The 13617-nt window shown below is 46.3% G+C and overlaps 1 protein-coding gene across 3 annotated transcripts in view; it reads left to right on the forward strand.

Moving 5' to 3' along the window:
• Positions 1–9742: 9742 nt before the first annotated feature.
• LOC134577565 (AP-2 complex subunit alpha-1) overlaps positions 9743–13617 on the forward strand; it is a 33072-nt gene continuing 29197 nt past the window's right edge. The window contains exon 1 of one of the 3 annotated variants that reach the window (XM_063436371.1): positions 9743–10026. In XM_063436371.1, the coding sequence (XP_063292441.1) occupies positions 9960–10026 (67 nt within the window). In that variant the 5' untranslated portion in view covers positions 9743–9959. The remainder of the gene's footprint in view (positions 10027–13617) is intronic. The other 2 variants (XM_063436369.1, XM_063436370.1) reach the window with 2 other exon arrangements.

Below are 13617 nucleotides of genomic sequence, written 5' to 3' on the forward strand. Positions count from 1 at the left end.
TGCCTCAATAAAAGAAAGATTGAAAGAAAAAAAAAAGAGAGCATTTTTTAGAATGCTCGCCAGAGGACATATATAAGATATTCCCGCATTGTACACAGCGAGCTTTCTGCAGGACATGTGGAAATTGACAGAATTTGCTGAAATACTGATATAGAAAATACCATATTAATCGTCAGCCACCTGGAAAAACAGGAAACAGAGGTATGACATCGAGAGAGGGAAAAACAAGACTTCCTGGCACTCATTCGTTAATACAAGCAAACGCAGGAAACAGAGAAACTGTTGCACTCTGCCACAGGTCAAAGGGCAGAAAAAAAATGGGATTATCTGATCTGTTTTTTAAAAGGGAAAAGAAGAACCTAAACCCTAAACGTGTATTCATTTATTGAGCGTTATAAAGAACATACTCCAGTCTCCCATCTCGGAAAGCATGTTTGTAAGCAATTTCCTATAGCAGTACATACATTATATTACATATTCACTGCACTCTATTGTAAAATGTCGGCAGAATATTCTGCTGTTTTATAAATAAAAATAACCACACACACACACACACACACACACACACTACAATAGAGGACAAAACATAGTGAATATTGCCAGTGATCAGAATGCACTCACATATTCCAGAATAGTAATGCGTGTTATAGGTGCCTCCCCTTGGTAGAAATGGGGGGTGTGTTCCTTTAAAATTCCCTCCTCAAGTGATAGCCGATAGGGTATCCAGGTCAGCATAGAATCTCACAAACAGCAACCAAAGGAATACTTAAAGGCGATTTATTCACTTGAAAAAAGGTTGAATTGAATAAAATAATAAAAACAAGACAGAGATGCTGCATCTCTGTCTTGTTTTTATTATTTTATTCAATTCAACCTTTTTTCAAGTGAATAAATCGCCTTTAAGTATTCCTTTGGTTGCTGTTTGTGAGATTCTATGCTGACCTGGATACCCTATCGGCTATCACTTGAGGAGGGAATTTTAAAGGAACACACCCCCCATTTCTACCAAGGGGAGGCACCTATAACACGCATTACTATTCTGGAATATGTGAGTGCATTCTGATCACTGGCAATATTCATTATATTTTAGTAGCAATATTTGCACTATGTTTTGTCCTCTATTATAGGTACACTAGTAATATCCCAAAATATCCCATCAACTATACAGTCTTGCAATTTGGTTATCAGCTGGGAGATAACCCTGGGAGGCCGTGTACCTATCAGTTAAGTTAAAGTTTTTGTGTTTTTTATCACTTTTCCACGGGTGTCCGTGTTGTTTTGTTACACACACTACAATGCCTGAAGACAGTTGTGCCCAGCATACAAATAACTTTAGATAAACCTTCATTTAAAGGGACACTATAGTCACCAGAACAACTACAGCTTAGTTTTGTGGCGCTGGTGTCTATAGCCTGTCCCTGCAGACTTCATAGAAAAGGCAGTGTTTACATTGCAGCCTAGTTACACCTCTAGTTGCAGTCACTCAGATGGCTACTAGAGGTGCTTCCTAGTCCAGTGTCGCATTGTGTGCAGCACATACGTTCAACGCCACCATGCTCTACATTGAGACGCTAAACACGTAGCCGATCCTGGGTGGGTGCACAGCGCCCAGGCGCTCTGTGAGTAGAGGCGCATTGTGGCGGTAGGCTCCGCACTCTCGCTAAGCCCCACCCTTCGGTTTTAAGATTCGCCTCCTGTCTGAGGCCTTCAGAGCTCCTGGAAAAAGTGATCACACACAGGGAAGTGGGGCTACATAAGGGCCCAGGAGGGGAAGGAGGAAAGATGGCACAGAAGGAGGGTTACATAAGGGCACAGGAGGGGAAGGGGCTAAAGATGGCACAGAAGGGGGGGTTACATAAGGGCACAGGAGGGAAAGTGGCTAAGAGGGCACTAGAAGGGGAAGGGCCAAAAGAAGAGGAGGGGTGTTGTGGAAATGAAATATTATCCTGATTTCTTTAAACTAGTAAAATGTCTATTTACTTTATATAGTTCTCAATCAGCATTTATCATTTTATATGATTTACCTAAAATGGCCGCTAGGGCCAGGGAGTTTCCCTTAGTCATCGAATAACACCCTCACTAACAAGATGGCGCTGGAATCTGGGGGAGGACCGCAAGATGCCAGTGACATCACACCAGATAGGACGAGCAATAAATCAACCACTTAACCCCTAACCAATTGTTGATGTATAAATCAATGTTATCTCTGACAATGCCTATGATGTAATTTTGCTTTATAAGGGGCATGCCACCCCCTTCTAATAAACATTCCTCAAGTTCTTCATTAACCTGAAACTTGTGTCTGGTGTGAATTACTTCAGGGAGCGTGCACGCACTGTTTCTTTAATTTGGCCTGGGACAGATACACAAAATAATCAATTTATTGATTGATTTCCACTTCAAGGGGAATCTTAAAACAAAGGGGACAGGGGTGGAAAGGGGCTAAAGAGGGCACAGGAGAGGAGGTGGCTAAAGATGGCACAGGAAGGGGAGGGGGCAGAAAAGGGCACAGGAGGGGAGGGTACTAATAAAGAGGGGAGGGGGCTGATAAAGAGGGCACAGGAGTGAAGGTGGCTACATAAGGGGACAGGAGGGGCTAAAGAGTGTTCAGGAGGGAAGGGGGGCTTCATAGGGGACAGGAGAGAAAAGCAGCCGGAGGGGGCTAGAGAGGACACAGGAAGGAAGGGGGGCAAAAGAGGGCACATAAAGAGAGGGGGCTAAAGAGGGCACAGGAGGGGGGCTACATAAGCAGACAGGAGAGGAGAGGGGCTAAAGAGGACACAGGAGGGAACGTGGCTAAAGAGACACAAAGAGGAAGCGGCAGGTGAGGGCCCTAAATAACTATACCGGGGGACACCTGTTGTCCTCCCCGCCGGCTCCCATCCCTGAGCGGCAGGTGGGGGCCCTAAATGAAAATTTGATGTCTTTTTTTTTCTAAAATCTTTTTTTTCAGCCCCAAAAAAGGCCAAACAAAAATCCATAATGCCCATCGAACTTTGAAAAAAAAAAAAAAAAAAAACAATGGAGAAAAAAACCCCCAGATGCTAAAAAACTAATCCATCTTCACCTATGGAGGGCACAGTGTCCCGGAGTGTCCCTTTAATGTTTGGCGATACATCCAAAGATCTTATGTGGACTAAGCAGAGGTTTTATAATAAAGATAATAAAGGAGGTACTCTGTTAGCTTGCTGCTTGAAATCAAAGTCAATGCCAAGAAAATTTCTGAAATGTCTATCTCCTGGGGTTCCTTGTTCCATGACCCAGAATCTTGAACTTTATACCTCGTTGTACGATCACTCTCCACATCTTAGTGCAGGTGAATCTGGCCTACTTCATCGCATTTCTCAATTTCTTGAATCCCTGCAGCAGAAATCTCTCTTTCAAGACACTAAGAAAGCATTGTCAGCGGCGATTACTACAGAGTAGAGATTGCAGATGTACTGAGATCCCTCAAACCTAATAAAAGCTGAGGATCTTATGGCACCAGTGCCTTGTATTATAAAGAATTTGGCTCTGTATTGATTCCTTATTTATGCATGATGTTCAATGATTTACTTGGAGAAGACCACCTACCTCCGAATATACTAACTGCTTACATCTCCTTAACTCACTTAGTTTGACTGCTTACGCTAGAGTTGTGCTCAAAGGCTTACATACCCTTGGAGATTTGGTAATTTATATACCATTTTTATAGAAAACATCAGTGAGCAGGCAAAACATATTTCTTTTATTTCTTATGGGATTCATATTCAACTGTAGGTTATAACAGAATGGCACAATCATAAAACAAACCATGGCAACAAAGAACAAAATGAAATGATCCCTGTTCAAAAGTCTGCATACCCTTAGTTCTTATTACTGCGTTTTGTCCCATTTTGCATCAATGAGAGCGTGCAGTCTTTTGTAATAGTTGTCTATGAGGCCCCTAATTCTTGCAGGTGGTATAGCTGCCCATTTGTCTTGGCAAAATGCCTCCAGGTCATGCAAAATCTTTGGTCGTCTTGCATGAACCGCACGTTTGAGTTGGCCACTCCAGAACCTTCACCTTTTCCTCCTGTAACCACTGGAGGGTAAACTTGGCCTTCTGCTTAGGGTCATTGTCATGCTGGAAAGTCCAAGAGCGTCCCATGTGCAGCCTACATTTAGAAGAATTGTAATTATCTGCCAGTATTTTCTGATAACATGCTGCATTCATCTTGCCATCAATTTTCACAAGATTCCCTGTGCCTTTAGAGCTCACTCCCTTTCTCCCCGCGAAAACATCAGTGAGCCACTACCAAGCTTCACAGTGTGCATGGTATTCTTTTCACCATAAGTCTTGTTGACCCCTCTCCAAACATAGCGCTTATGGTTGTGACCATAAAGCTCTATTTTGGTCTTGTCACTCCAAATTACAGTGTGCCAGAAGCTTGAGGCGTGTCAATGCGTTGTTGGGCATATTGTAACAAGGTTTTTTGTGGCATTGGCGCAGTAAAAGAGAGATAGACACCCCCCTAAGGGGGCCTAAAGTGTGTAAAGGAACTTTGAAGGAGGTAACCCTAAAAGTTAGACAAATTGTATACTGAAAAATGTCCAATGGTTACAAAGTCCATAGGACATAGAGAAGTCCCTACAAGAACACAATGTATTGAGCAATGTAATAAAAATTAAATTTATTAGATAATGATTAAAAAAAGTAACAGAGTAAGAAAAAGGAAACGTATAACTTTTTGATCAGGGCCATTTGGGTGATTTCTGTTATCATTATGATTTAAAAAGGAGCCGAAAAACGATGTGATAACAAATGGCTTTATTTGATCACTATCCTTCAGTAAAATACTTTTTTTGCATGGACAGTCATATTTTCAAAATCAATGCCAAAATTTCAGAATTTCTGCAAGGGCATGCAAACTTGTGAGCACAATTGTATATTCAACTTAGAAACTTGGCTTCCTCACCAGAAATGTGCCATTAACCTCATATGAACAAGATTGTTAGAAGCAAAAATGGCACAACTCCTTGTGGATGGGTTGAGTCATCATCAAAAATGGCGCAGGATTAACATGACTCCACGTGCAATTCTGCACGAACAATTGTGGTTGCATCATAAATGACACCAGTAGGAACGCAATAGTATTTTCATGCCTCTTTCTATCCTTTATGTGTTAAAAATTCAAACATGGGAATCCTTTAGTTGCAATCTATAAAAAATAGAAAGAGAATTATAAGCCAGTGAATATAGCTGGGAAAAAAATGTATTCAAGGCAGTGTGTGTGTGTCTGCGTGCGTACATGCGTGCGTGCGTGTGTGACTTTTAACACTATTTCATTTTATTGATGGCATTTCACTATGTATGTTTCTGTTATTCTTTTAGGTTTATATTATATCCCAGTTCTGTGTGCAGGTGTATTAAAGAGACCACTGGAAGGTCTTGAAGAGAAGAAGAATTCTCCATCTACAGAAGTATATGTGTTAATTGGTTATAGGGGTTTGCTGCATATTTTACTTATTGCCAACACTGCAAATGTTTTTACACAATCTTGTTTCAGAGGGTTCGCACATTGTCTCATATTTATGTATGTCTTTAAAGGACCACTATAGGCACCCAGACCACTTCAGCTCAATGAAGTGGTCTGTGTGCCAGGTCCATCTAGGTTTAACCCTGTAGCTGTAAACATAGCAGTTTCAGAAAAACTGCTATGTTTACATTAGGGTTAATCCAGCCTCTAGTGGCTGTCTCACTGACAGCCGCTAGAGGTGCTTCTGCGCTTCTCACAGTAAAAATCACAGTGAGAAGATGCTGACATCCATTGAAAAGCATTGAGAAATGCTTTCCTATGGACTGAGCGCGGACGTCGGAAGAGGGAGGAGAGTTCCCCAGCGCCGAGGAAGCCCGGCGCTGGAGTAAGGTAAGAGTTCAGCCCAGCGGGAGTGGGACCCTGGGGGTGGGGAGGACCTAAAGACCCTATAGTGCCAGGAAAACTAGTTTGTTTTCCTGGCACTATAGTGGTCCTTTAACCCCTTAAGGACCAATCTTCTGGAATAAAAGGGAATCATGACATGTCACACATGTCATGTGTCCTTAAGGGGTTAAGTAGGCACCTTGGACACACAAATTCTTGAAAATATTTTGGCTGCGATATTTAAGAAACTGTATGAAGGTCTGTTATCTTCTGTCTGAAATATAACATTTTCATCACCTGTAAAGCAGGTATATTTGCCTCAGTAATGATTCTGTAATTTGTCAAATATGGCAAAGGCATTACTGCAAAAGGCAGTGGCAAAGCCCAAGGGGTGGCTCTGAGGCCGAAGATAAAAATGCAATACATTTATTAAGCCTCCTTTAATTATTATGTTATTTCTTAAAACATGCTTTTTGGCAATGCTAGGATGTTCACAATTATTTTCTATTCCTGTAGGCTGTCCCCTAACCCAGTGAGACCTTCTAGCAAAAAATAAAAATGCAAAGTGACAAGTGACAGTTCCATTTTACGGTTTAGACTCTCTAAAGTTTAAACTAGGGCAGGGATCAAGAGGACGAACCTACTTATGTGTTATTTTGTTCTGTGTAGCTTTGGGATCCATACCAGATTCCTATCGGTCTGAGCACTCTACCCCTCCACTATAGGTGCCCCTTTGAAGGTGACCACAGGGAAGCATAAATTGAGGAGTTTCTGAAAGTTACCATGTAAATCTCCCATGTTAAAATTCATATTATTATTATTTATAAAGCGACAACAAATTCCGCTATACTGTACAATGGGTGGACTAACAGACATGTATTTGTAACCAGACAAGTTTGACGCACAGGAACAGAGGGGTTGAGGGCCCTGCTCAGTGAGCTTACATGCTAAAGGGAGTGGGGTAAAGTGACACAAAAGGTAATGGTAGGGTAGAAAAGTAGGTTGCTAGGATAGTATTCACTGAGGTCTTAGTGTTTTGTTTTGACAGTTTCAGCAGGGCGGTGCAAGGAGTTTTGGGTACATAGGCGAAGATGCATTTTTCCGCCCCCTTAACCCCCCCAAATAATAACATTTTCACCTGTGTGCCTCTTAACCTCCCTTATGTGTTTCTTATCCCCTCTTTTAAATCTTTCCCCTTTTAATGTATCGTATCTCCTATTTTTCCCCCATTGTGTCTTACATCTCCCTTGTGTATCAGTTACAACCCCCCCCTTGTGTGTCTCTTATCTCCCCTCTTTGTATGACTCTTACATCCTCCCACATTTTGTGTCTTACTCCTCCCAGCCCCTTTGTGTGACTCCTTGTCTCCCAGCCCCATTGTGTCTTTTGCTCTTCCCAGTTCCTTTGTGTGTGTCTCTTTCACCCCCAGCCCATCTGACTTCCCCCAGCCCCTCTGTGTGTCTATTCTTCCCCTTCTCAAACCCTGCTGTGTGTTTCTTGTACATCCAGCCCCTCTCCCCTCCCTCTCCCTTAGTGTTCCTCTCCCCTCCTTTTCCATTACCTTAGTGTTTCTCTCCCATCCCCTGCCTGTCCCTTGGTGCACCTCCCATCCCCTACCTGGTGTGCCTCCTACCTCTCTTGTAGCGTGGTCAAGCGGAGCGGATCCCGGTACAGGAGGTCAGTTTTCTGTACCCAGCTGACTGACAGGAAGTGCTCTCTCAGTGAGCATCTACTGTCCGTCTGGCCAGGTACAGGAAACAGAAGCTCCTGTAGTGCGGTCTGCTCCGCTCGGCCACGCTACACTCAGTGTTGTATACACATTGAAAGTCACACACACTCAATGACAAAAACACAGATGTCACTGACAGGCACAGACTCACTGATCTAAACACACTCTAAAACACACTCAAACCTTGACAGACACACACACGTATACTGACAGACACATACACTGACAGACAGACACATATGCACTGACAGACACTCATTGACAGACACACACTGTAGTCACACACAGACTCAAAGACAAACATACTCTCACTGATTTGACAGACAGACACACACACACTGACAGACACACTCATACACTCACATGCAGCGGTGTATTTAGGTTTTGTGCTGCCCTAGGCATGACTAAACCTGGAGACCCCCCTAATCTAAATTTGCCCCACCCCTACCGGTCAAGGCTGCACCTCTTCCTGATTAACAACCCACCCCTTCCTCTTTAGACTCCACCCTTTCCTACTCATTTTAAAGGGATACTATGGTGCCAGGAAAGTGTCCTACTCAGCATTGAAGGGGTTAAAACTCAGTCACTTCCCTGAATCCAGCAGCGATGTCTGTCAGCACTGGGTCAGGCTCCTCCTTCGCGTTTGCTTTAGGCTTCCCCATAGGAAAGCATTTTGTATCAATTCTTTCCTATGGGTATTTAGCAGACGCTTGATGTCCTAATGCACAGCGTGAGGACGTCCTGCATCAGTTAGACAAATTTTGGTCGCCTAACCACTCGGTAGGAGCTAACCCCTCAAGTTAATTATTGCAGTTTCTGAGAAACTGCAATAATTAAACTCGCAGGGTTAAGGGGAGTGGGACACTGCCCCCAGACACCTTCAATGACCTGACGTGGTCTGGGTGCCTATAGCACACACTCTGACAGTCACACACACACACACTCAATGACAATTACACAGACGTCACTGACAGACAGACTCACTGATTTGACACACAAGCATTCCCCAACAGACACACTGGCAGATACGCACTGACAGTCACACACACCCAATGACAAACACAGAGACGTCACTGACAGACACAGACTCACAGATCTGACACACACATGCACACTGACAGCCACACACTGATAGTCACACACAGACTCAATGAGAAACAGACTTTCACTGATTTGACAGACACTCACAAACACACACACATACAGACACACTCATACACTCACAGACACACACACACGCACTAATTATTTATATTATTAAAATACTCTGAAAATTTCCACCCAGCCTCCCTATCGTGGCTCTGTCCCTGGGGTCTAGTGGGGCTGCTGGGAGGTGTGCGGCTGTATTGGAATCCGAGGCGGCAAGGGAGCTCTGATCTCCATGCTCTGCTCCCTCGCGCCTCGCGGGCCGTCTACTGATGCCGTCTACTGTTCCTGTAAGTTTTTGTAATTGTCTCATTTATTGTTAAATCTATCCCCTCTTATAATATTGTAAAAGCGCTACGGAATATGTTGGCGCTATATAAAACCCAAAAGTAATTTTAAAAAAGTAACTGCGGCAAACCAATATTTCCTACTTTCCAAAATATGAAAGTAAAAAAAGGTTGTGCTGGCTACGAAGGGACGCGCCAATGTAGCCATACCGCCACTGACGCCGTAAAGGGCGGACCTGGTAGAACATGGGGTAACATGGGGTAATAGCCTGATTGGGGGGGCTCAGAGCCCTATTGGATAGATTATTATAGAGCATCTAATAATGTGTAGATGCTGTGCTGACTGGGATTACAGATATACAGTAACTATAACCACTGTAAATCAATTGATATAAAACCACCACGGTGACGTCACCGCAGTGGGATTACTCGACTGAACCGTTAACTCTACGACCCAGCAGCCAGTGTGTGGTGGGGCGGGGCCCGGCTGTCACGTGCCGTCCAATCGCGGCCCTCCAGTCCGCCTCGTCCGTCCAATGGGAAGAGGCCAAAGCTGGTTGGGCTCGCGCTGGGAGAGACTGAGCTGGAAGAGGGACGTCACTTCCCACACCACACCCTTCTGCCCTCCCCCTCCCTGACGCGGCGTGCGCGACGGACAGGCGGCTGAGCCAATCAGCTGCGCCACGTCGCGGCCGCCGTCCAATGGGAGGTGAGAGGGGGCGGGACTAGCCCTTGCGGCGGATTTCCTGCTGTTCCTCAGGTCCCTGGCTCCGAGCTTTCACGCCGTATTCTCTCTCGCTCGTTCCGTCGCTCTTCGCGCGGTGTCTCCGTGCTCTCTCTCCCTCTCCGCCCCTCCCAGTGTGACTAACCCTCTCCGCCCCCGCCCAGGCTGCCGGAGCTCACTCAGAGGGCAAGATGCCGGCGGTGTCCAAAGGTGACGGGATGCGGGGACTGGCCGTGTTCATCTCCGACATCAGGAACTGTGAGTGTTGCCGGCCCGCGGGCCCTGCCTGTCACCTTGTAACACTGCGAGGGCTAGCCTCGTACTGTGCAGCGGCTGCGGACTACATCTCCCAGCGACACACACAGCGCGCTCTAACCACAGAGCATCACGGGAAATGTAGTGCACAGCTGCAATAGCAAAGGTTACTCCTCACTGGTGCAATATGTGGCTCTCACAGGGCTTATAATGGGAGCTATATTATGGGAGCTGTATTCTAATAATGGGAATCCCAGTACTTGTGGGAGTGTTGGGGGAGTCTTTACTAAGTGTAGGAACTGTCCCTAGGGGGGAACTGGGAGTGGGAGCTGCCCCTTGTATTGGGAAGGGGGGGGGGCTGCCCCTTGTATTGGGAAGGGGGGGGGGGCTGCCCCTTGTATTGGGAAGGGGGGGGGGGGCTGCCCCTTGTATTGGGAAGGGGGGGGGGGCTGCCCCTTGTATTGGGAAGGGGGGGGGGGCTGCCCCTTGTATTGGGAAGGGGGGGGGGGCTGCCCCTTGTATTGGGAAGGGGGGGGGGCTGCCCCTTGTATTGGGAAGGGGGGGGGGCTGCCCCTTGTATTGGGAAGGGGGGGGGCTGCCCCTTGTATTGGGAAGGGGGGGGGGGCTGCCCCTTGTATTGGGAAGGGGGGGGGCTGCCCCTTGTATTGGGAAGGGGGGGGGGCTGCCCCTTGTATTGGGAAGGGGGGGGGCTGCCCCTTGTATTGGGAAGGGGGGGGGGCTGCCCCTTGTATTGGGAAGGGGGGGGGGCTGCCCCTTGTATTGGGAAGGGGGGGGGGCTGCCCCTTGTATTGGGAAGGGGGGGGGGCTGCCCCTTGTATTGGGAAGGGGGGGGGGGGCTGCCCCTTGTATTGGGAAGGGGGGGGGGGCTGCCCCTTGTATTGGGAAGGGGGGGGGCTGCCCCTTGTATTGGGAAGGGGGGGGGGCTGCCCCTTGTATTGGGAAGGGGGGGGGGCTGCCCCTTGTATTGGGAAGGGGGGGGGGGCTGCCCCTTGTATTGGGAGGGGGGGGGGGGCTGCCCCTTGTATTGGGAAGGGGGGGGGCTGCCCCTTGTATTGGGAAGGGGGGGGGGCTGCCCCTTGTATTGGGAAGGGGGGGGGCTGCCCCTTGTATTGGGAAGGGGGGGGGCTGCCCCTTGTATTGGGAAGGGGGGGGGCTGCCCCTTGTATTGGGAAGGGGGGGGGCTGCCCCTTGTATTGGGAAGGGGGTGGGGCTGCCCCTTGTATTGGGAAGGGGGGGGGGCTGCCCCTTGTATTGGGAAGGGGGGGGGGCTGCCCCTTGTATTGGGAAGGGGGGGGGGCTGCCCCTTGTATTGGGAAGGGGGGGGGCTGCCCCTTGTATTGGGAAGGGGGGGGGCTGCCCCTTGTATTGGGAAGGGGGGGGGCTGCCCCTTGTATTGGGAAGGGGGGGGGCTGCCCCTTGTATTGGGAAGGGGGGGGGGCTGCCCCTTGTATTGGGAAGGGGGGGGGAGCTGCCCCTTGTATGGGGTGTATTGGGGGGAGCTGCCCCTTGTATGGGGTGTATTGGGGGGAGCTGCCCCTTGTATGGGGTGTATTGGGGGGAGCTGCCCCTTGTATGGGGTGTATTGGGGGGAGCTGCCCCTTGTATGGGGTGTATTGGGGGGAGCTGCCCCTTGTATGGGGTGTATTGGGGGGAGCTGCCCCTTGTATGGGGTGTATTGGGGGGAGCTGCCCCTTGTAGGGGGTGTATTGGGGGGAGCTGCCCCTTGTAGGGGGTGTATTGGGGGGAGCTGCCCCTTGTAGGGGGTGTATTGGGGGGAGCTGCCCCTTGTAGGGGGTGTATTGGGGGGAGCTGCCCCTTGTAGGGGGTGTATTGGGGGGAGCTGCCCCTTGTAGGGGGTGTATTGGGAGGGGCTTTGTCTGTTGTAGGAGTATGGCTGAGGTGCATTATGTACCTTGTAGGCGTGGTATGGGAGGGGGAGTTGTCCATTGTAACTGTGTTTTGGGAGGGCAAGCCTCCCCTTGTAGTTGTATTTACGGCTGACTTTTTTAATTTAGAAGGTGCTCTTTCCTTGTTATTTAGGGGGGTGGGGTTATTTACTGAACTCTAAAATTTAACGAAATAAGCCCAAAGAGAAAAACTGAGGTTAAAGAAAACTTCAGCTACAGTCACAACTTGGCCTTGATTTTTCCATTTGGATTTAATTTGGGAACATATGAAGTTTATTCAATAGCCCTGTTAAAGTGTGAACTGTTATATTGTGACAGGAGCGCAAATCTTCAGTCTCTGTTGACTGTCAGATTGCGAATGTTATTGATGACCGTCACTTGTTCGTCAATAAATAGATGTTGATAACGCTCAACAATATAAAGGCTTGTTATATAAAGTAAATACAGTAAGAAGATAATGAATCAAAAAGACGTGAGAGCTCCAAATTATATACTGCATAAGCAGTAGTTACAAAGGCATATGCCTAAAACAAATACAGAATAAAAAATTATATGAAGTAGAATGAGATAATATAGCAAGTAAGTCTATTATACATTAAAACTATCCTCCAGCATGGATCGTACAGTAGCATGCCATCTAAAGGGATTGTTGCTCAATAGAATGTGAGTGTAATGTAACAAATTTGTTTGTCAAAACAGATGTATTTTAAAAGTGGTATCTGTTTTACACAATTGGTACACCTACTAGCAAATAATATCAGAGCATTTTTACTGTACTTTTGTTGATAAACTGTGTTCCCTTTTATACGTGGACAACTACATATCTTTGTTTTTGCAAGCAGCAAGATAGATAGCCGACTTACAAAATTTAAATTGGAGGGGTGGTGGCGTTTGGCCCATGGAGTGTTAATGGCAGGGTTTGTAGTTTGCTGTCAGCTTAAATTAGGTTGTTGACTCTTAGAGAGTTAATAATGTCCAAGTTGATGTTTAGCAAATTGATGTAATGAATAATTCTCAGTAGTCAAGCTATAAATGAGATATGGGAGCCGTTCCGTCTTGAGCAGAAGGAATGATTGACATTTTATTTTGAAAGTGTAAATGGAAGGTATAGCAGTTGACTGTCAGAGCTTTAACCCCTTAAGGACCAAACTTCTGGAATAGAAGGGAATCATGACATGTCACACACGTCATGTGTCCTTAAGGGGTTAATGATTGCCATCTTATAAACAGGAAGGGTTTATTCCATCGTTTGATGCATGAATGGAATGTAAAAATGACAGGTGCAATTGACAAATGTCAATATTTCATTGTGAGCGACAGTTATTAAATTTGCAAGCGGGAAGGATGATTGCTGCTCTTGAGTATTTAAATAGAAGAGTCATTCAGTGTCTCCCTGCTTGAAGGTATGGAAACGGTTCTTGAGCGCAGACGTTACCAAGCATATTTAAATTTGATTTGTGTAAGTCACTGTGGATATTCTAGATTTGTGAACAGAAAGATTGAGATACAGCTGTTAGAATGGTGTTATGCTCAAAAACTGCATGTGTCTATGTAAATGGAATCTGGATTATTGCAGTATTTGTGTGTATTTTTTTATTTTTTATTTGTATGTAATGATACAGTATTCTTTTGTTACACTTTTTCCAGGGAACCACACAGGTTTTGT

Source organism: Pelobates fuscus, chromosome 11, assembly GCF_036172605.1.
Source record: "Pelobates fuscus isolate aPelFus1 chromosome 11, aPelFus1.pri, whole genome shotgun sequence".
Taxonomy (NCBI): domain Eukaryota; kingdom Metazoa; phylum Chordata; class Amphibia; order Anura; family Pelobatidae; genus Pelobates; species Pelobates fuscus.